The 23,134-nt window shown below is 43.6% G+C and overlaps 1 protein-coding gene across 3 annotated transcripts in view; it reads right to left on the reverse strand.

Annotated features, from left to right (window-relative positions):
* Positions 1 to 23,134, reverse strand: part of PIR (pirin) — a 105,654-nt gene that overhangs the window by 9,568 nt on the left and 72,952 nt on the right. For all 3 annotated transcript variants that reach the window (XM_025986708.2, XM_072744888.1, XM_072744887.1), the window contains exons 6-7: positions 20,965 to 21,049; positions 8,831 to 8,875 (exon numbers count right to left, since the gene is read on the reverse strand). In XM_025986708.2, the coding sequence (XP_025842493.1) occupies positions 8,831 to 8,875; positions 20,965 to 21,049 (130 nt within the window). The remainder of the gene's footprint in view (positions 1 to 8,830; positions 8,876 to 20,964; positions 21,050 to 23,134) is intronic.

Consider the following 23,134-nt stretch of genomic DNA (forward strand, 5'->3'; position numbering starts at 1 on the left):
TATGAGAAAATCCAAAGTGCAAAGCAGATTCCTTTTTTTTACTTACATAGGCTCCACACTCAACATGGGGCTCAAACTCATGACCCTGAGGAGCAAGAGTTACAAGATCTATTGACTGAGCCAGCCAGGTCCTCCACAGATTCCTCTTACACAAATAACCTAAATCTCATTGGGAAAAGCTAAATATATTTTCATAAAAGGATCAGAGAGTAATTCCTTTGAAAAATAAGTAAGTGGGATAGCTATTGAACTATGACCAAGGGTCTGTGCTAAATGCTGTGTGTACTAGGGGAGGGGCGGTGTCTTCAGGATGGCTACGTTTCTATCCCTTCTATGATGAGGCTGACAGATGAAATACAAATGAAATTGTGTCTTAATGCAACAATAAAATAATGAGCAAAGCTCAATGAGAGAATAGGGCTGTAGGGGCTTATTCAGGTCTAGGGGCCCTAAGGATTTGTTGTGGAAGAGTTGACTTGAACAGAGCTCTGCAGGATTACAGAAACCTACACCAGGTAAAGCTAGGAGGAAGGGCATTCTAGACAAGACAGCAGCCTGTGCAAAGATAAAGTGCTGGGGATGTGCAAGGCGTCTCTAGAGGAAGGGTGACCCTTCCACCACTGCTGCGACATTCCTCTGTGAAGAATGATGGAAATGTAGACTGGCTTCAGATCAAGAAAAGATTTGAAGGCCAGGCTTATCTGTATAAAGTGGAGGGCCTTTGTGGAGAGAGTGGGGTGTGAAATGGTCAGCCCCATGTCTTGGAGACATAACTCTGGGACCAGAGCATAGAACAGACTGGAGGGGCAAGAATGAAGTTAGGATGACCTATTAGGGGTTTATTCTAATAGTCTAAGTGAAAATGAATTACAGTCTGAACTGAGCGAGTGGGATGGATTTTAGAGGTGGGGTTAAGAATCAAAAGGACTTGGTAAGAGGCCGGAGAGAGGAGTCTAACAGGATCCTCACTAGGAACAGAATAATAGAGTGACCTGAAAATGACAGCAGTGGTTCTGCATGAGGGTAGGGAATGGAGAAGCCACAGTGGGGTAGAAGAGCCATAGGAGGCTGGAAAGAGGAGGTGGGATTTGGGCTGGGTCGTTCAGTTGGGTAAAAAACCAAGACATGTGAATGGACAACAGAGAGAAGATTCCAAGTAGGGAGAGAAGCCCATAGAAATGTCTAAGAGTGATACACCTTCACAACGTTTTGGGATAAAATATGGGCATTGACCTGACATGTTAAAGCTAAAGCTGAATGATCAATTAGGGGGTGCTTATCCAAATGAAAACAATAACTTGAGGAATAATTATGTCAACAGACACATAACTTGTGAGTCTTGTAAATATTGGAGTCCAGACGCAGCTATTTTTTTTCCTAAAGAAATCCTCCCTTTTGGGGCACTTGATGGGATGAGCACTGGGTGTTATGCTATATGTTGGCAAATTGAACTCCAATAAAATGAAATTTTAAAAAAAAATCCTCCCTTTTGCCCCCACTTCGTGGAGATAACCTGTGTGAAGCAACAAGGTTCATTTTGATGCCCACGAGTGTGAAAAAGGATTCTAACCAAGCAGGAGTTCTTAACCTGGGTCAGTGCAGCCCCAGGACCCATGGATAGAACTCCGAGCAATCACTGGATGGCAGATAAATTACATCTTTATTTTCACTAACACCTAACTGAAATGTGGCCTTTCCTTCGGTCACGAATGTAGCCAATGACCACTGTGGCATTAGCTGGACCAACGACTCTGTCTCCAGTAGAAATCACAGATATTTTCATGTCATAGTAGTGCTGCAGCAATCTCAAAACACAGCTTCTGGGAATCACTACCTAGAATTTATTTATTTTTTTTTTTAAATTTTTTTAATTTTTATTTATTTATGATAGTCACACAGAGAGAGAGAGAGAGGCAGAGACACAGGCAGAGGGAGAAGCAGGCTCCATGCACCGGGAGCCCGATGTGGGATTCGATCCCGGGTCTCCAGGATCGCGCCCTGGGCCAAAGGCAGGCGCCAAACCGCTGTGCCACCCAGGGATCCCACTACCTAGAATTTAAAGAAGAGCTGCTGCTCACTGGTGTTCTTACAAATGCCATCAAAAAAAGCACATTTGTAACTACACCATCAACTTCTCCTTTAACATTTTAGTGACTTCATTGAATTAAAACCACCACCACAACACCGTTCAGATGTTGGAGACTTGGCAAAGGACAAAAAGGGTCCAGGGCACAAAAAAAGATTAAGAACCTCTGTCCCAGAAGCAGTGGTGTGCTAGTCAATGTTGGAAACTGGTTTTCAAGGAGGAGCGGGAGAACGACCCCGATGTGTGGTGCGTGCTAATTTCCACGGTGCAAGTGCTCCCACTGTGGTCATTTCCAAGCTGCCAGTGTGAGGTCAGGGAAGAGGTGCATGATCGGCTCCCCAGGGGGAGCAACAGCTGGCCCAGCACACCACTAAAAGTTCTTTCTCTATGGAAGATTTAGGTCAACAGATGCCATTGAAAGTAAGTGACAGAATGCCATGGATGGTCTACTCATGCATGGATTTGGCAATAAAACAGAGGCCAGGGAGTCTAAGAATAATCTCATTTGGAACTGGGCAATATCTTGAACTGTGATATGAAGAAGCATTTTTTTAAAGATTTTTATTTATTTATTCAGGAGACACAGAGAAGAAGGCAGAGGGAGAAGCAGGCTCCCCTGGGGAGCCCGATGCGGGCCTCAATCCCAGGACTCCGGGATCGTGACCTGAGCCGAAGGCAGATGCTCAGCTGCTGAGCCACCCAGGCGTCCCTGAAGAGGCACTGTATTAAATGTGCTTTACTGAGATTCCCTGCAGGTAATGGAACATGTGTTTTAGTGTCAACTCACTCCTACACGACACCCATATACGTTACCCACGAGGTCTACTCCTGGCCCCTCATTTTGTCACGTAGGACGTTCCACCATACATAAACCAAAACAACTTATACAGCCCCTTCGGTGTCTTTATGGAGTGAGCTGGCCAGAGACAACTCTCAAATAATGCTGAATTGGGCAATTCCTCTGCACCTCCTGTCAGGGGAGCTTGCTCGACGGTGGTGTTCATGGGTCTGTGAGCAAACCTGAATTTGGAAATGAAGAGTTCCTGTTTTCCTAAGAAGGCCGATCCCAACTTTGCGTGGAGGGCAACTGCTGCCCACTTGCTGTGCTGCTCTAGGAGAGGAATCACGATGCTGATTCTGAAGAGGCCATGCGAAATGCTCCAGTCTAAGGTAGCCTTTCCTTATAGACACTGAAGTCAGGTTTCCAGGTCATTCTAAGTGTACCTTTAGCTTCTGTATTGTTTTATGAAATATGTAAAACAGGATCCCCGAAAACAAACACTGCTTCTATCTGCGTATCCTTTCTATGCTATTTCACCCACCTGGTTATCTCCTGAACCTAAAATAAGTCTCAAAGAAAATATACTCTATTGTTTTTGACTACTTTCAATTATAAACAGAGCCCAAATCAGATAATACATAGTTTCCATGGAGCAGCTTTGCCAAGAATGTTAAATCTAATAGTGCAGTTAAGGAAGATGTAACCGAAAACAATTGAACTGCAAATATTTTTGTTTGCCTAAACAGTCCTGAAAGGGCAAAATACTTTCAAACATATTTTCAAGTTAGTGCTGCAGCTTCGGTGGGTGATTAATTGCTGGGCAACTTTCCCCCATAAGCCAGATTTCATTTTTCTTCTCTTTACAAGAACTGCCGTCCCAGTGACTTGCCATTCCACACATGCTGGCACTTCCACTAGAGCTTGATATCGTCAATTTTATATGTACAGTCGGGGCCCTCTTATCGATGCAATCAGGATCATTAATTCAAAAAGACAATCAACTGCCTCCAACGTTGTAAATTAAAGTGTAAATATGCATACATTTGCCAATTTTTAGAAATACAGTCAAGGTGGGTCTGCTGATTGGATTGAAGCCCTGTCTTTGGAAAGCATAACTATAACGACTCTAATCCCTAAAATCTTTCTAGATTATTAGTTGCCCCCACCTTTTTTCCTGTCATCTTTCCCATACTAACTCAAAAGCTCTTCTTTAGCAATTCACTCTTACAAAGCATTTGACTTAGCTGTTCTAAAAATACCAACTCTTTTTTTAAGATTTTATTTATTTATTTGAAAGAGAGAGACAAGAGAGACAAGAGAGACAGAGCAAGCACACACAAGCAGGGGGAGGAGCTGACTCCCAGCTGAGCAGAGAGCACGATGCAGGACTTGATCCCAGGCCCCTGAGATCATGACATGAGCCGAAGGCAGACGCTTAACCTACTGAGCCACTCGGGTGCCCCTAAAAATACCAACTCTTTTTTTACACTTACTTCATTAATTTACATATTGTTTAATTAAATCGCATAATTGCAATTATTGGTGCAACTGGCATAACAGATCCGAGAACAACCACAACTGCCTTTAAGCCCACTTCAGTGTGGCAGGAGAGAGTAGCAATGGGCACGCAGACCGGGGCTGCTGATCGTCCTGGGTGTTCAAAGCCCCTCACGCAAGGTATTCCCCTTGGAATGAGCCCACTGCTTAGTCCAGTCCATCCCGGGTAAGCGGAGGTCAACTCGGAGGGCTTCTAGTGTTTCCGCACCTTTACTGACATCCAGGAGTGGTGTCAAACTTAAAACCACCCAGAATCAGGAGCAAAGGGCTAAGCACGAACTAAGCATGAATAATTACTTACTTAAGTAAGTCTGAAACATTTCACTATCCGCATAAGCCATTTAGGTGTCATTTCACTAACCACAGACAAATATTTTTAGATTTCTAAATATATTTTCTCAGCCCAAACCGTATACCTGATACTGGTCCCTGTAGGAGACTGACATCCAAGCTGATACACTGTCCCAAGCTGCAGGGATATAGGATGTCAACTCCTCTACCCTTTGATCTCTGTGTTAATGCGTAATGTCATTTTCATCTCAGCTGCAGGGAAGGGGCTCAGTGCCAGTAGACTTGGGAATCTATTGGCTTTCTGACCATGTGGTTTTTAGTTTCTTTAGATTTTTTTAAGAATTTATTTATTTATTTATTTATTTATTTATTTATTTATTTATTTATGAGAGACACAGAGAGAGAGAGAGGCAGAGACACAGGCAGAGGGAGAAGCAGGCTCCATGCAGGGAGCCTGATGTGGGACTTGATCCCGGGTCTCCAGGATCAGGCCTTGGGCTGAAGGCGGCACTAAACCGCTGAGCCATTCGGGCTGCCCCTGATTTTTTTTTTTAATCATATACTGCACAGATCTCAGCTGAGAGTGGGTCAAAGGACTTGAAGCCCCAGTAAAAGATTATTGTCAAAGAATTCACTCCGGTAATCTGTAATGTTGAAATTTTCACCTGTCCCCTTACTCAAAACTTAACAATGTCCGTCTTTTAAGAATTCCCTGTATCAATTAATATTTTTGAGTCCTCCTAAATCTCCATTTTATGGAATCTCCCCAGATTACTTTCTCAACCCAAACGGCAGCCTATTCATTCCAGCTCAATGCACATTTATAACATCTATTCCAAGAGAAAGGAGGTGCACGACATTTTGGGAAAGACAATTACTTGCTTATCGGTTCCTGCCATCTGTGGTTTGCTGGTGCCATCCTGGTTTTAAAAGCAAGATAAAATTGAGGCAGTAAAGTCAGAAAGCGTTTTCTGGATTCTTATATAGATTGTATATGTCAGGACATATTTAATAGCTATCTGTGCTTTGTCTTTTTTCCTCTGGTGACTTGTTTTTGCCCTTTTGTTTTTCTCATTAACATCTCCACTGGGGAGGGGGGCAGGAGGAAGGGAAGGAGATAAAATTCAAATGAGATCATTTGGCCAGTCACTCATTGGCTAAAGTGGAGTCCCAAGAGGCCAGTTACACGAGCTGGAATCTCTCCGAGGTCCAGTTCACCCAGGGCAGATGCAAGTTCTTCGCTCCAAGGCTACAGACTGTGACCCCATTTCCTGCCAGATGTTTTGCACTTGCGGCCCACGGTCATGAGAGGTGACCAGGCCAGTGAATAGAAATGACTCAGGAAACCCCCGCCTTGTCCATAAAAACCAGGGGATGTATAGGTCATTCCTACCCCTCCAATAACAAGCTTTTCACTTGCTAAATTCTTGGACTAAAGGTCTGTTAAGAAACAGGGCTGTAACTACTGATTAAAATGGGTTTTGAGGGGCGCCTGGGTGGCTCAGTCAGTTGAGCATCTGCCTTCGGCTCAGGTCATGATCCTGAGGTCCTGGGTTCGAGCCCCACGGCGGGCTCCCTGCTCAGTGAGGAGTCTGCTTGTTCCTCTACTCCTGCTCTCTCTCTCTGTCAAATAAATACATTAAACCTTTAAAAAATTTTAAAGGTTTTGAATGCCAGAGCAGGGGGGCCTCAGAGGGATGGGCAAAATGAGTGAAGGGGTGGGGGAGGTCCAGGCTTCCAGTTAGAGACTGAATAAGTCACAGGGATGAAAGGCACAGCCCTGGCAGTGCAGTGCATGGCACTGTAACAGTGCTGCCTGGCGACAGATGCGAGCTCCAGGTGTGGGGTGCACAGTGTCACCTAGAGACTCGTCGAATCCCTATGATGTCCACCGGACCCTAATGTAACCTTGTGCGTCAACTCTACTTCAATTAAGAAAACAGGTTCTTGAAGATTATTTGTTCTTTTGTCTCCCCTTCATCCTCCACAACGCCACTCAGACCCAAATCAAGTATGAGCTTTTGCAGAGTCCAGAAGCCAAGAAAGGTTTGTTCGTTTTTAAATGGTTGAAAAATATCAAAAGAATAGCATTTCATGGCACATGAAAAATATACGCAACTCACGTTTCAGTGGCCATAAAGTCTTTCTGTTTTGGGTTTTTTTATTATTATTATTCATGAGAGATGCAGAGAGAGAGGCAGAGGGAGAAGCAGGCTCCCCACAAGGAGCCTGACGTGGGACTCGAGCCCAGGACCCCGGGGATCATGACCTGAGCCAAAGGCAGACGCTCAACCGCTGAGCCACCCAGGCATCCCCATAAAGTTTTATTAGAACAGCCACCCCAGCTGTTTATGTATCACTGTGGCTGCTTTTATGCACAAGGGCAGGAAGGAATTGTTGCAACTAAAACTGTATGGTCCACAGAGATGAAAATATTTATCATCTGGCCCTTTATAACAAGTTTGCTGCCCCTGCCTTTTCTCATTCCACACAAACATTTCTGGTGTCCTTCCCACCTTAGAATTCCAAGTGCTTCCTCTACTACTTTCCATCTGTGCAGATTATTTTGTTTCTCTTGAAATCATAAGGCAATGGCGCCACCACCATAAAAATAGTTTTCACTCTCCATTTGTATAAAGTACTTTGTGATACTCAAGATTTTCAAGAGATCAGAAAGCAAATGATGCTTCATCTCTTTCAGATGATTCATAGAGTTTAATTGTGATACCTGTGATACTACTACTAATTTTTTTCCAGCTTTTTTCAAATGCTAAAATAAATGAATTTTGCTTCTGACCTGTAACTGAAATGCTATTCAGTGAAAGAGGAACTGAGGCCACTTTTGCTGCATAAAATCAAAATACATGGGTTTGTATTAGCATTATTTTCCTAAAGAGTAAATTGAGGCAGTTGAACTCTTTTTGGAGATTATAAAGAATGGTTTAAGTGGCTCTGGGTGTCACCTTCAAGTCCCAAGCAGATGTTACCAATAAGCCAGCTGTCGGGCCGTGTTACCCAGGAGGTGGCCGTGTTCAGGCCCCAGGAAGATAGTTCTTGCCGCAGAGCTAAGGCCGCAGGGGTGTGGGCAGGGCGCCTACAGCATCTGTGACAGCAGTTTTCTGTCAGGAGACACTTGCCCGACACGAGTGCCGCTTCCAGGAGGATGGGGAGGGTGGGAGGAGATGCAGCAGGAACCAGCCTGACTGCAGGCTCCACTCTGCCACCACTGGCGGCTCCTCTGCGGCGGGGCTGGCTAAAAGGCTTAGGCTGGAAAAGACAAGTCAGACAGTGCGGCTGCTGTGTTGTCACTGCACAAAGATTATGGAGTATGGTACGGGAAACGGTTTGGGGAGTCCTTGGTTTGGGGCCCCAGCCGACCAAGGCATAATCCTGGCAAGTTCAACAACTTTCTTTAGACTTGACTTCCCTTATCTATAAAATGACCATTGGGGCACCTGGGTGGCTCCGTGTTGAGCGTCTGCCTTCGGCTCAGGGCATGATCCCAGGGTCCTGGGACCAAGTCCCGCATCAGGCTCCCTGTGGGGAGCCTGCTTCTCCCTCTGCCTCTCTCTGTGTGTCTCTCATGAATAAATAAAATCTTTAGAAAAATGACTGTTGGTTGTGTCTCAAATATCCCTCCTAGACTAGACAACAAGAGACACATCAATGACCCTTAAAATAAGAGAAAACCAACTTTGAGATTTCTCAGCGGCACCTGGGACTGCAAACTCACCTCCTTCCACCTCCCAGGAGAGAGAGTCCTGCTCCTCTTAGCCCACTAGAGCTCCATCCCTTCATTGGCATGGAGGTCACCAACCTTTTAACAAGGTGTCAACCCAAGTGATCATGGTTGGACCTTACATCCGCACACAGGCCACAGGAAAATGGCAGCCATCGTGCCTGGTGTCCACATCCTCCTCCCTCACCGAACGTGCTGGAAGCTGAGAGGTGCTCGGTCCTGGGCATACCAGGATGTACTAGGATGTAGAGAGGGCTGGTGCTGGCTGAAAGGTGGCTACTATTTGATTACATGAAAGGTTTCATCTTGCTTTCCCTCCCCTCACTAGTTTCAACTACAGCACAACTGAACTCAAAGCAACAGAGTCATCACTTACCAATATACACATTTCCAGATATGGTATAAATGAAGCTTGTCCATCCTGAAAAAGGACCAGCAACATTAAAAGGTTAGTGTCCATAATGCCCAGAGGAACAAAGCTATAATAGTGATATGTTTAACAAAGATCTATGAAATATAAACATATCTAACAGATATGACAGATAAATTGAAATGAAATCCTTTATTTTCTCTTAGATTTATATTTTAAAAATTTAACTTATGTGAGCTGTTTATTTTTTTAAGATTTTATTTATTTATTCATTTGAGACACACACACACAGAGAGAGAGAGAGAGAGAGGCAGAGACACAGGCAGAGGGAGAAGCAGGCTCGATGTAGGGAGCCTGATGTGGGACTCGATCCCGGGACTCCAGGATCACGCCCTGGGTCGAAGGCAGGTGCTAAACCGCTGAGCCACCCGGGCGTCCCCTATGAGCTGTTTAATACACACACTCCCACTCCCACATGTGCACATGCATGGACACACATATACACGTACCCCTAAACTTAAGTGATTTGGCCCAGTATGTTTTAGAGCCACCCACGTAGGAGGTATACCAGTCACCTGGCTATACAGCTATATGCCAACAGCTGTCTTAACCAACTGTTCCCTCCCATTTTAACATCATGCTGATAACTGCAACACCCCAATCTGGCTTATCTTCAGTTCATTGTGCCTCCAGGTAGTTTTAAGTGTGAAGAAAATGCTAGAAACATGCTTTTTCTTTACTTAGTTGTATTTTAGTCTCTAGTGAACTCACTCCTCTTCATGTATCCTAAAACAGAGCATCAGTTCCAGGGATTTGGGGATGCATAATCTTTGGGGTACAAGTGGGGATTGGATGGTCCGTGCTCTCCCTAGAGCTGTGTACACAATTTTTCAAGTGTGTATACTTTTCTGTGAAGAGGGTACATAGCATTCACCAGACTCCTACTGTGACATGTGGGGCCAAGAGCTCAGAACCACAGACAACCTGCCACTTGCCCTCCCAATGCCAGGGAGCACAGGGTTTCCATGGGTGTTTGTACCCACGGCCCAGAAGGGATGCTGCGGTGCCACTGGAAGACCTGAGTGCAGAAATGGAAAACTCAAAACATAATCAGGACATCACCTGTGTGCCTTCAGTGGAAAAGGAGAGGATGCGGGATGGAATGCATAGTGGAGCTCAAGGTGGAAGGGCAGGGCCCAGTTCACTGTGTCACCCTGTTGAGAGTTGACGTGGTGACACAGTGAACAAAACAAAGGCAGGCGTGGAAGGATCACGGAGGACCAAATACACTCTAGGGATGCAGGTGCGAAGACAGGTGGGGTGAAACACCCAAGAGAGAAGGTATGACTGATATCACTCGACATCAACCGAGTCTGGTTGAGAAAATCCAAAGGATGGCGAAGTAAACCAAGACCCTTGGGCAGATACCAGAAGAGGTTCACCCTCCCACCTTCCAAGCTTTCCTCTCTGGGATTTTTACCAGACTCAGTTTAAGGCCTCTGGAAGTAATTCCACCGGCTGACAGCTCACTCACACTTGTTCTCCCTTCTCTGTCTACCGTCAGTGAACATCACGCACTCCCGTGCCTGCGCTGTGGGCGGAGACACCGGCATGAAGAAGGCCCAGCTGGGGTGGACCAGTTGTGCAATCTGGGGGAGGAGGGTCGGGATGCTGCAAGCACAGGCCAACAACCCACGGCCCAGTTCCAGTGTCTTATCTGGGGGGGTGGGGGGGCGGCTCTATGAAAGTGCTGCTGTCTCTCCTTTTGGATGGACGCTCAGCCTCCCCAGTCCTATGTAGCCCGATGTGCAATGAAACTCTGCGACAAAACCCCTTACCTCGCTGCTCCTTGAAAACATTCACCATGGGACATTGTTCACATTGATTTTTCAAAGGGCTAATGTCTTCGCCGTGTTGTTCGGATTATAAAAAAAATGCACACACATCAATTTAAAACATATTTTAAGACTTGGAAGGGTGTAATCTCTAAACTGAAAATCTTTCTGTGATCTTCCTTCTCGGCCTGACATAAATATTGCTAGCAATTTGATATTTATGCTTTCAGTTTCTTTTTTGTTTCCGGCGCTACGTATCATTTGCTTAAAAGCTAGAACAAACTCAGTGTTCTATTCCGAATACCTTTCCATGTCAAAACAGAGAAGTAACTCATCCTCGGGAAAGACTGCAAAGCATTCCGTTGTAAGGACACGTCATAATTTACGTAACCAATCCCTTCTTCATGCTTGAAAGGTACTAAAAAATTAATGGCTTCGGAGTTTGAAAAAAAACCCTCAGAGCTCTCAATTGCTCAGCTGGGTTTTTAACTGGGATTACTCGGATTGTTCTCATCGCATTTCTCCTCCACCCTCTTTGCTTCATTTCTACTCACCCTCCAAAAAGAAAACTAGTCCACACACAATTTCCCTGGCTTGTTTTCTGTTTCATCTTTATACGTGATCCAGAAGGGTCAAACATTTGCTCAAAGGAATGGCCAAGTCCTTCTGCAAACCTGGACGTATTTTCAGCACTTTGGAGACAATCTTTGAGATGCTGGTTTGCTGTATTCCTGGGGTTGGTCTCACTAAAATAAATTCCTTTCTTGTTTCTTTTTTTTTTTTTTTTTTTTCCTTTCTTGTTTCACCACTACTTCTTTCTCTGCCTTTGGATTTTGTCAGGGGCGAGTGGCCAAACTTGGTGCTCTTACACCCTTGTGCCCCAGCTAGAAACCTCGTTTAATTTACCGTGAAACAAGAGCTGGATTGTGTGAAGGCTTCCTATATGTTTAAGAACCACCACTTTTTATTGCAATTATTCCTCGTCTGTGAAGAGCAGGATTACATCAGCAAAGAGCTCTCTGGTCTCCTCATCCTTTTCTCCTGCCTCCCCACTCTGCCCAATTTTAAGTCCTGCACCAGGAATTGATACCATCCCCACATTTTTACTGTTGTCAGAGGTCGCAGGCCCTACAGTTTCCTTTCTTCCACAAACACGGTCTCCAAGCTACTGGCTCTGTGCAGCTGGGAAGCTCTTCCCCTCCCTTGGGCCATGACAGAGCAAGTAAGTTGGGCTGGAGGTCTCACTTCACCTCTGGCCCTGGAGGACAGTTTAATCAGCAACACATGGAAGCCGGACCTCCTTTAGTCAAACAAAAAAAATGTAAAGCTATGAACTATGCAAATCATTTTCTGTGGCTTCTGCTCTCGTATCCAGGGAGGTTGCCAATTCTTGCCAATGTCCCTAGTGGGAGCTTTTCTTGGCGACATTCCTTGCTTTAACCCAGCTCATTCTCCTGCTGCCTTAGCCGGAGAGTTCATTATTTCAATGAACTTTCCAGCTATTCCCTATACATGTGATGTGGGAACAAAAGCACAAGAAATAAAATGTCCTTACTGACTACAGCCCACTGACAAGTCCCTGAAACAGGCAGAGTGACCTTCCTCTAGGGACTCAGCTGCCTGTATGTTAAGACCTTGCTGAGGGGCAAGAGGCAATCTTAGCCTGACCACCACCGGGATCCTGTAAGTCTATTTTAACATAAACATTCCTTTGGAAACTTCCCTTTTCTCTACTCTCCAAGATATATGTTGGCAATCATGCCCCACGCATATGGCCCACTGATGCACATCTGAAGGGTCTCAGGACTGAGTTTTTACTAGACAGTACCTTTCCCTAATAATAGCCAGCCCGCTCATGGTTCTGGAAACCTTGCTTCCAAAATTCCTGACATACTCACACTGTCCCTGAGCCCCTCCCAACTTGAGAGTATATAATGGGCCACTCCTCATGACCCCAGCATAGCTCTTTCTGCCCACGGGTCCTGTCCCCGTGCTTTAGTAAAACCACCTTTTTGCACTGAAGGGACCTCAAGAATTCTTTCTTGGCCCTCGGCTCCGAACCCCACCACTTCAAACCACATCACTCACGACACTTCTCCTACCTTCCATGCCCCTAAGTTCATCTTGGGCAGGCAGCTCCCTCACCATGGATTTCACGCCTGCAGACCTAGGATGGGCGGCAGACCCACCTCAGGCTCAGGTCACGATCCTATGGTCCTAGGGTCCTGTTGGCTCCCTGCTCAATGGGGAGTCAGCTTCTCCCTCTCCCTCTGCCTGCCACTTCCCCTGCTTATGCTCGCTCTCTCTCTCTGTAAAATAAATAGATAGGGGGAGGGAGGGAGGGAGGGAGGAAGAGAGAGAGAGAAAGAATCCCATGGAAGCTTTCTGGTCTTTATAGACTAAGCCTACAGTGAAGTTTTCCCACCACTGAGATATATTAATGTGACCATTTTTAACTAAAATAATACATGTTACGCAATGCCTGGGTGGCTCAGTGGTTGGGTGCCTGCCTTCAACTCAGATCGTGATCCCAGGATCTGGGATTGAGTCCCGCATCGGGCTCCCTGCAGAGAGCCTGTTTTTCCTTCTGCCTATGTCTCTGCCTCTGTCTCTGTCTCTCTCTCTCAGTCTGTGTCTCTCATGAATAAATAAATAAATCTTTTTTAAAAATACATGTTACTATTATTTCTTAGCTTTATTTGGACACACTCTTCTCATCTTCAAATATACAGTGCTCACAATTGGTTTTTAATTGCTCAGAAAAATTCAGAAAGCATTTCAAATATGTAGTTATAATCATAAAATTATACTGAGGGCTGCAAAATAGAAATCACTTTAGGCCTATGAACTTAGATTAATGGCAAGACAAGTGGGAACCCAAATATATAGAACTTTAAGGATTAAATAAAGGTTCAGAAAGCAAAAGAAACCTGAAAAAGCAGAGAATGCCCTAAGATGATCAAAGGGCATATTCTGGCACCTGTTTTAAGAGGGAAAAGATTAAAAAAAAAACTTTTATGGGGGGGGCAGAGGGAAAGGGAGAAAGAATCTTAGGCTCCACGCCCAGCACGGAGCTTGATCTCAGGACCCGGAGATCATAACCTGAGCTGAAACCGAGAGTCTGGGGCTTAACCTACTAAGCCATCCAGACACCCCCAAGAGAAAAAAGATTTTTAAGGAGGACCTGAAACTATGAAAAGAGAAAAAAAAAAAACCCTGTCAAAGTTGAAATGTGTTTAAATTCTTCGAATGATTTATTACTTTACATTAACTATGAATTTAATTTGTTCTCTTCTAAAAACGATATATTGGAAAAACAATACAATTTTCAAACTGGGGAGATGCATTTGAAAATTTTCAAAACTTGGTTTTTTCCTTAACCTATCTGCAGAGTCTTGGATTGATTTACCAATATGCCCGAGGTACTACTGATGGGGGTGCTGGTGAGCGAAGGCCCCCTCATTCGTCTGGACCTCAGTAGTTAAGAGTCACAGCGCAAGTGCAACCGTGTAAGTTACACTCTCATCCCAACACTCCCTCGCTCGTTGACCTTGAGTAAGTTCAGGTCAAGTAAGTAACTTCTTTGTCCCTCAGCCTCCTCATCTGAAAAATAAAATAATCAGTCCTTACCTCACCGTAGGGGTTAATATAAGGGAAGTACTTAGAGCAATTTCTGGCAAACGATAAGCACTTACTAAATGTTAGCTATAATTATTATTCCTACTGGATGATTCAGTGAAGTCCGAGCCCCCCAAAATGTTCATGATATTCCCTATGATGGATTTGTGCTATTTTTTTTTCTCTTTTCGAAAACCACATTTGTAAACAATGCAATTGCACCTCACTGCATAGGAAACTCAACTGCAGGGGTAGATATATCAATACAGAAGGCAAAACAACAAAGCATCTATAATAGAGCATTTTCATGATCTTGAGCTGAGAGGGTTTATTAATAAAGAAGCCACAGAAAGCACTCACTAGCCTTTAAGGTACAGATCGATACATTTAGGAATTTTTATTTATTAATGGATAGAAAAATATAATAGTACACAGAAGAGTGAAACAGAAGGCCAAGGGGAGGAGATATTTGCACCACAAACAACTGACAATGACAAGCACCCACAATATAGAAAGAGCTCCTACAAATCAGTATGAAAAAGATTGACAACCCAGTCAAAGGAAAATATGAAGCTTCTCCCTGGATAATTTTATGTTCAGGCTCTGGTTCGTGGTCATCACTGCTCTGAAGACTTACTAACATCCATCACTGTGATGAGTATATCCTAAGGACGAGGGGCTCGGTGATTGACTTAATGTACTACTGGTAAGTAGAGAGCTTGGCAAAAACTAGCCATGAATTAAATCATGTTTTCTGCGTAGTGAACAAAAGCAGCCTTTGTTCTCTCTATGAAAATCTAAGATTTTCTCCCTGAAAATCTAAGATTCCACATGAATCATTCATGTTTGGGGCATTCTCCTTTCAAAAGTAGCTAATGACATTTAGGCAGGAACTCTGAGGAGAATTCACCATGGCTTCCCTTCCATTTTCAAAAAAAAAAAAAAAAAAAAAACCACTACATTTTTGAGTCACTGATCATATGGAAAACGTACTGCACTTTGACTCAAGATCATAAGCTTGGCAAGCTGACTTGAAGACACCCAGTGCCTCCTGGCATTCATGCCCTGTGCAACCTTCTCTTCTCTGAGCGTGGGCTGCACCTATTGGCCTGGCTCTAACCAGCAGAATCAGCGAAACTAATGGGCTGTCACTTCTGATACTGGGTTACATCAAGACTCTGGCTTCCATTTGCTCACTCTTTCTCTTCCTCTCTCACTTGTAAGCTTTTGATAAAGCCAGAGGCCGTGTTGTGAGCTGTCCTATGGAGAGGCCCATGTGACAAGGAAGTAAAGGTGGACTGCAGCCAACACATCTCAGAAACTGAGTGCTGTCACCAACCACACGGGTGTGGGCTTGGAAGCGTATCCTTCGCAGTCAAGCTCTGGGATTGCTGGGACTCCGCTGACACCTGAATCACAGCCTTGTAAGAGTCCCTGAGTCAGAGACCACAGCTAAACCATGAGACAACAAATGTTATCTTATAAGCCACTACACTTGGGAGTAATTTGTTATACAGCAACATAGGTAAGTAATACAATCAGATTTATTTAAACATAACCCAATGGGATTTACTGAGTAGTTACTGTATACACAGCATTAAAATCTAATTTTTAAAAAAAGATTTATTTGAGAGTGAGAGCAGGGGGGAGGGGAGGGGAAGAGGGAAAGGGGAGAGAGAATCCCAAGCAGACTCCACGCTGAGCACGGAGCCCTGAGATCACGACCTGAGCTGAATCCAAGAGCCAGACGCTTAACTGACTATACCACCCAGGAGCCCCTAAGATCTACTTTTTAGAAAAGTGTTTGAAGCATTCATTCCTATCCCCCCACCCCCAGTTTTACTGGGATGTAATTGACAGGGCTCCTTTCTGTTTTTTTCCTCCCACAGAAGCAAAAATACATTGACAATATTTAAGAGAATGAATTATCTTAAAGTTTCCTATTGCTGCTGTAACAAATCACCACAAACTTGGTGGCTTAAAGCAACACAAACCGTTATCTCATAGTTGAGGAGGTCTAAAGTCCAAAAATGGGTCTTGAGGGTCTACAATCAAGGTATCAGCAGGGCAGCCTTCCTTCTAGAGGCTCTAGGGGAGAATGCATTTCCTTGTCTTTTCTAACTTCTAGAGATTGCCTCCATTCCTTGGCATGAGGCCCCCTCCCATTTTCAAAACTAGCAACTACATCACTTGGACCTGCGCTTCTATTGGTCTTTCACTCTGCTCTCGCCGCCTCCTCCATTTACACAGACCCTTTGATTATACTGGGGCCACCTGGACTATCCAGGCCACTCTCCCCATCTCAAGATCCTTAACCTAATCACATCTGCAACATCCCCTTTACCATGGAAAGTAACGTATTCCTGGGTCCCAAGGATTAAGGCTGTGGACATCTTTGTGGCACCACTATTCTGCTTACCACAGAAGGGTAGGCTATAGGTCCTCTAAAGACATCTTTTGGATTGATGTACATACAGCAAAGAAAATTAAAAGGTTGGGGGAAGTAAAAGAACACAAAATTAAGTGTTTCCATACCATAACCACCCTCCACTTTTAACATTCCAGATCATGATTTATTTATTTTTAAAATATTTTATTTATTCATGAGAAACAGAGAGAGAGACAGAGACACAGGCAGAGGGAGAAGCAGGCTCCCTGCAGGGAGCCCGATGTGGGACTCGATCCCGGGTCTTCAGGATCACGCCCTGGGCCGAAGGTGGCGCTAAACTGATGCGCCACCCAGGCTGTCCCCAGATCATGCTTTAAATACCTGGTGGCAGAGTCACTGTGAAGGAAGACTGGGAGCGAGAGAGTGGCTGTTCAGAGCCAAACTTCAATGGAGTCAGAAGATAAAGGGGACATGAGGACCAGAAGGCCCAGGTTTCTGGGGACAGATAGATCCTTCCCTAGAAATACAGATTTAGGTCTTCTCAGTGAATGATAACAGTATTATCTGCATGTCAGTTTTCAGCAAGGAAGATCAAACTGCTTGTAAGAGATGGTCAAAGTCTCGGCAAAAACAACAACAACAACAACAACAAAAAAAACCAAACCAAAAACAACTGCTTATTCCCATTTTAGCCAAGAGCTAACATGAAATACGTGTGGCCGATGTTAAAGGAATCTGGTACTGTCAGAGACTTGACAAATTGGATTCTTTGTAAGTGATGCACTGTCCAGGCTTGGTTCCTGATATCAGCTCCCTTCCAAATCATCACTGCATGAAACATCTGTTTTCTGCAGGATTAGCCCAACTCCACAGAAATATGTCTTAACCAAAGGAAAGACAGAGATGGTAAAAAACAATTCTCATACAATTTATGGGAAAGAATTCATATAAAACCTAGTCTGATTCATGAGAAATGTTTCTGATCACCCTTAACTCGATTTCCCTTGGGAAATACATATTTCCCTGGTAGCAGGGATGTGATAGTAGCGCTGTATGCCTCTATTTCTATCCCACTGCTTTGGTAATGATACAACGATGTCAACATTAGATCAGCAAGATCACAAAGCTTATGCCAAAAGCCAAACATAACTCAGACATCCATGTCAAATCCCCTTACCATGAGTAACAAAACACTCAAAATATTATAAACAAAACATGTCCAGGACCCAGCCAATGACAAACACATTTTAAGAAATATTGATGCAGCAAAGCACCCAAATAAAATGAATTTAAACAGTCTTCGGGTTTTATAATGGAATTTGACCTGGAAAGGTGGTTTAAAAAAAAAAAAAAAAAGGATAAAAGGTGACCTTGACTTGAATGACTTGATAATAAAATTTATGCAGCATAATTTCACCAGTCAATATGGCTGATTATAGGCAGCCAGAACTATCAAGCTTGTAAATAATAAGTGCTTTATGATACCTGAACTACATTGTTTGTCTGGTACTGGACAGACACACCTCGAACTTTGGATTTGTCACTGAATGTAATGAAAACAGAGACAAGCGTGTGTGTGTGTGTGCGTGTGAGAGAGAAAGAGAGAGAGAGGGAGAAAGAGAGAGAGTGGGAGAGAGAGACAGACAGGCAGACAGAGACACTGAGAAAAAGAGGATACACTATAATTAGAAGTGATGTCCTGGAAAAGACAGGTTCTTCGGTTTCATAGCTGGGTTCATAACAGATCTGCTCCAAGTGGGTTTATACTGACTCAGTGATAAATGTGCATTTCTAAGCTACTGGCTTTTGCATCCCTCCAGAAATGTTTTTGAAAACAAATCTCAGATTTACAATTTATAATGACAAAATAAAACAGAAGGAGAGCCTTTTAAAGTGCCATATATAGAGTAGTGACTCAGGGTAGGACAAAACTTAACATGAACCATCCACTTAGTATCAGTGGGGTCATGGAGAAACTGGTGCTCTCAGATGCTCCTGATGGAAAGGACGATTGTGTTTCTGAATTGCAGCCTGGCGATGTGTTTTAAAATTAAACATGCATATACCTTGTGACCATCCCTGGAAACCTACCGCATCAAAATAAGTGCCCGTATGGAAGGGCATGTGCATATGGATGTTTATCACAGACCAGTGTGCAGTGGCCAGGTGCCAGGTACAGAGGGAGTGCCTGTATGGGTCAACCCATAGCACAGTAGACCACCGTTACCACCATTACCACCACGGCCAAGAGAAAGAGACTCATAAGAACAAACTAGTGGTTGCTGAAGAGGAGGAGGATGGGGAGATAGGCGAAGGGGACTAAGATATACAATCTTCCACTTATAAAATAAACAAGTCATAGGGATGAAAAGCACAGCATCGGGAATAGAGTCAACAATAACGCTGGAAAAACTCTGTGTGGTGACAGGCGGTGAGGACGCTTACTGTGGTGAGCGTGCCGTAACATACATAACTGTAGGAGCACTATGTTGTACGCCTGAAACTAAGATAATATTATATGTCAACTCTACTTCAATTACAAATTTTAAAAATTAAGTCAAAGAATAAAGAGCCATACAAGCAGATTGGGAAAGAGTTCCATGAGGAATTGTTGGTCAAAAAAGATGCATGAATGTATTTATCGTATGATTCCATTTTGGTAAAATGATGAAAAATAGCCCTGTGTATGTATACATTTGCATGCACATATATGTCAGTGTAGAATAGTGGGTGTAGGGGAAAACACAGCAAGACCTAATGTGAGTATATATCTAGGATAGATCCTAGAGCTGGGATATATAGGGAAGATACCGGAAGGAACTGGAGGGAAGAAAACTCAAAAATATAAGTAAAAAGCACTGCACTTAAGGTTAAAGCATATGCACTTTCTGGGGCGTCTGGCTGGCTCAGTCAGAAACGCATAGGACTCTTGATCTTGGGGTTGTGAGTTCGAGACCCACGTTGGGTATAGAGGTTACTTAAAAATAAAATCTGAGCAGCCCGGGTGGCTCAGGGCAGCCCAGGTGGCTCAGCAGTTGAGCGCCGCCTTCGGCCCAGGGCCTGATCCTGGAGACCCGGGATCAAGTCCCACGTCGGGCTCCCTGCATGGAGCCTGCTTCTCCCTCTGCCTGTGTCTCTGCCTCTCTCTCCCTCTGTGTCTCTCATGAATAAATAAAATCTTTTAAAAAATAAAAATAAAATCTATATTTTAAAAAAGCATATATGCTTTCACACTTGCTGTTATAAAAGTTGTGTATAAGGGTAGGCATATGTTTAAGTAGATAAATCTAAAAAGTTTTTCTGTACCTAAAAATAACCAGTACCACAAAACCAAAGAAGAAAATAATGGATCCAAGGTGAATCCTAATGACCTCAGATGCAACCAGTTTTAAAAATAAAATTGGGTTGGGACGCCCGGGTGGCTCAGCAGTTAAGTGCCTGCCTTTGGCCCAGGGCATGGTCCTGCAATCCCAGGATCGAGTCCCATATCAGGCTCCCTGCATGGAGCCTGCTTCTCCCTCTGCCTGTGTCTCTGCCTCTCTCTCTTTCTCTCTCTCTCTGTCTCTCACAAATAAATAAAATCTTAAAAATAAAATAAAATAGGCCTTGGGGCACCTGTGTGGCTCAGTCAGTTGAGCATCCAACTCTTGGTTTCAACTCGGGTTTGTGAGATCAAGCCCCGAAAGGGGCTCTACCCTTGGCGGGGAGTCTGCTTAGGATTTTCGCTCTCCCTCTCGCCCTCCTCCTGCTTGTGCGCTCTCTCCAAATAAATAAAACCTTTAAATAAACAAATGAAATCGGCATTAAACACCTGGGAGTATTGTAATTATTCTTTGAATTTAAAAGTCAACTCTAGGGTAAGTCAGTCATCCGTAACAACACCTTTATTGAGAGATATCTACAGCTCAATGAGCACCTGTTCACAAGCGATGAGGTTGAAATCTGCCTCCAGGAACACTTTGAATCCCCACTGGCTAGGAAATCAGGAGATGGGGATAAAAGTCCTGCCTTGCCCAGCAAGTCTTGATGACGCCTTGACCAAGTAACTAATCTGTAGAGTCTCAGTGTTTACACCTGTAAAAGGGGGGCGGGGGGCAGGCAGTCTGGCCCTAACATTCTATGAATTCCACATGATCTTTGCTTGAAAAGCCCCAGCAATATTTGCCAAATGTACTTACACCCAAACAAAGTCTATCATAGCATTTCGTGCTAAGGTTCAGAAATGAGCACATTTCAGAGAAAGTGGTCCCTTGTTTTCGTTTTTGATTCTGATGATGAAACCCCAGAAGCCATCATACCTTTAGGAATAGGCTGGGAATGCTTGGCTCCTTGGTCCAATTTGAAGTCCAAATATAAGGTTGGTGTGCGCGTGTAAATCTTAGACTGAAAAGGAAAAGGAAACCATTAGCCTCTTTTCCAAAAATAAAGTTCTTCACTTCAGCTGGGCCCTTCTCTGATGAGCGTCGGGCCCGGATGATTATATTACCGGTTCCTCCCTTCACAAGTGCTGTTAAAGCAAGGGAATGGGCTACCATACATCCCCCTCTTAAGACCTTGGTCTAAAAGTTAACCCTCCTAGCTTTACAACATGGTTGACAAACTAATTTCAGGATGACAGCTGTCTCCCTATAACCACATCTCAAATACAGTCTGAGGTGAATAGTTTGTCGGCCAAGAGTTGCCTCAGCTTGCTCACTTCCAGGCTTCTACTTGATATAGTAGGTTATCTCATATCCCCGTGTATGCTTCTCCCCCAGGTCTCAATAAGGCCATGTCCATTTAAAAAAAATTTAGGTGGCCAGTAAATATTTTTATTTGTTCTAACTTGGCCCTTTTGGGAAAAAAAAAAAAGGTTGTTTACCACCACTAGCTTGAAGAAAAAGCCACAACTCCGAATGTGAGAAAAGCAAACTTCTGTGGGACTCTGCACTGTAAACAGTGGCTCTGATTCCATCAACAGCTAAGCAGAGTTTGTAATCCACTATGATACCATTTTGAATCACTGGCACAGTCCAAGATCCAAGGGATTATCACTGTTGCTATGAACTTTATGTCTCATTTATCACAAAGCCCCAGCGGTTCTGTTTGACTTTTTTAAAACTGCAAATACACACAAAAATGAAAAAGCACACAACACCAAATTTGGCAAGGATGTGGAATAACTTTCATACACTGCTGGTGGGACTAGCCCTTGGTATAAACACTGCAAAAAACTGCTTGGCAGTATGCAGGACAGATGAATAAATGCATTACCTATGACCCCAGCGTTCCATACATACGTGGATCCCCAACAGAAGTGTTCACCTAAAGACAAGAACTTGAATCTTGATATCACTTGATAGTGATACTGTCAGTAACAGCAGAAAAAATTGAACTATTCCAGCTATCTTTAATGATAGAAGGGATAAGTGAGTTGTAATCTACTTACACAATGAAATACTATGTGGCAAGGAGAATGAATGAACCCAACTATATACAACACCTCAGAGGAATCTCACAATCATACTATTAAGCAAATGAAGGCAGACACAGAATATCATAGACCGTATTATTCCATTTCTCTGAAGTTCAAAATAAGGTAAAACTAATCTATGATTTCAGAAGTCAGAAAAGTGGTTACCTTGGGAAGCTTAGGAGCTGGAATGGGTTAAAAACGAGATATCCGAGGCCAAACAATGTCTGTCGCTAGACCTGGATTCTGGTTTTATGGGTGTGTTCACTGGGTGAAAATTTTCTGATCTGTACACTTGATTTATGTACTTGTCTGTGTCTATATTTTAGCAAAAAGCTTACATTCATTAAAAACATACATGTGTCAATAGACCAAAAGAGAGGCTCCAGAGCCCAGAGTTATTTACTATCCTTGATAAAGGCATCATTTTGCAGAGAATAATTTTATAAACACTACAAGGATACGGACATTTCACCCAGGGCCAACCCACAGTGCCTGTCACATAGTAGGTAGTCAATAAATATTTATTGACTGATTTTCATAATGGAAAAATCCCATGCACAGTAATACATTTATTTACAGTATACATAGGGTACTACTCATCAGTATCTTTACTTACCCTTAGCAAAATGCCTCTCTTTAGGACAGGTGTTTTGGTATGGTCAAAGTGTGTGTCTGTACATTAAATTTTGGAATAAAGAACTGTAAATAATGTAAATAATATGAATATCTCATTTTTGAAGCTCTGGGTTTTAAAAGGTCTGGTAGGTGGTTTTATGTGGCTTAGAAGGCCAAGCTGCATCAATGTAGCTTCAAAGGCTGCAAAAGCAAATTCCCCTGTGCATACATAAATGAAACCAGAAAGACTTACAGCATTGAACGCAACCTGAGGCCAAACATTCACAATCAATCTGAAGATGTTGAACCATACATAAAACAAGGGCAGCACCCATGGGACACAGGATCTAATTCTCTACGATCCTTAGGTGTGTATGGCACCATCTGGAAAGGATTTG

The sequence above is a fragment of the Vulpes vulpes genome, chromosome X, assembly GCF_048418805.1.
Source record: "Vulpes vulpes isolate BD-2025 chromosome X, VulVul3, whole genome shotgun sequence".
NCBI lineage: Eukaryota > Metazoa > Chordata > Mammalia > Carnivora > Canidae > Vulpes > Vulpes vulpes.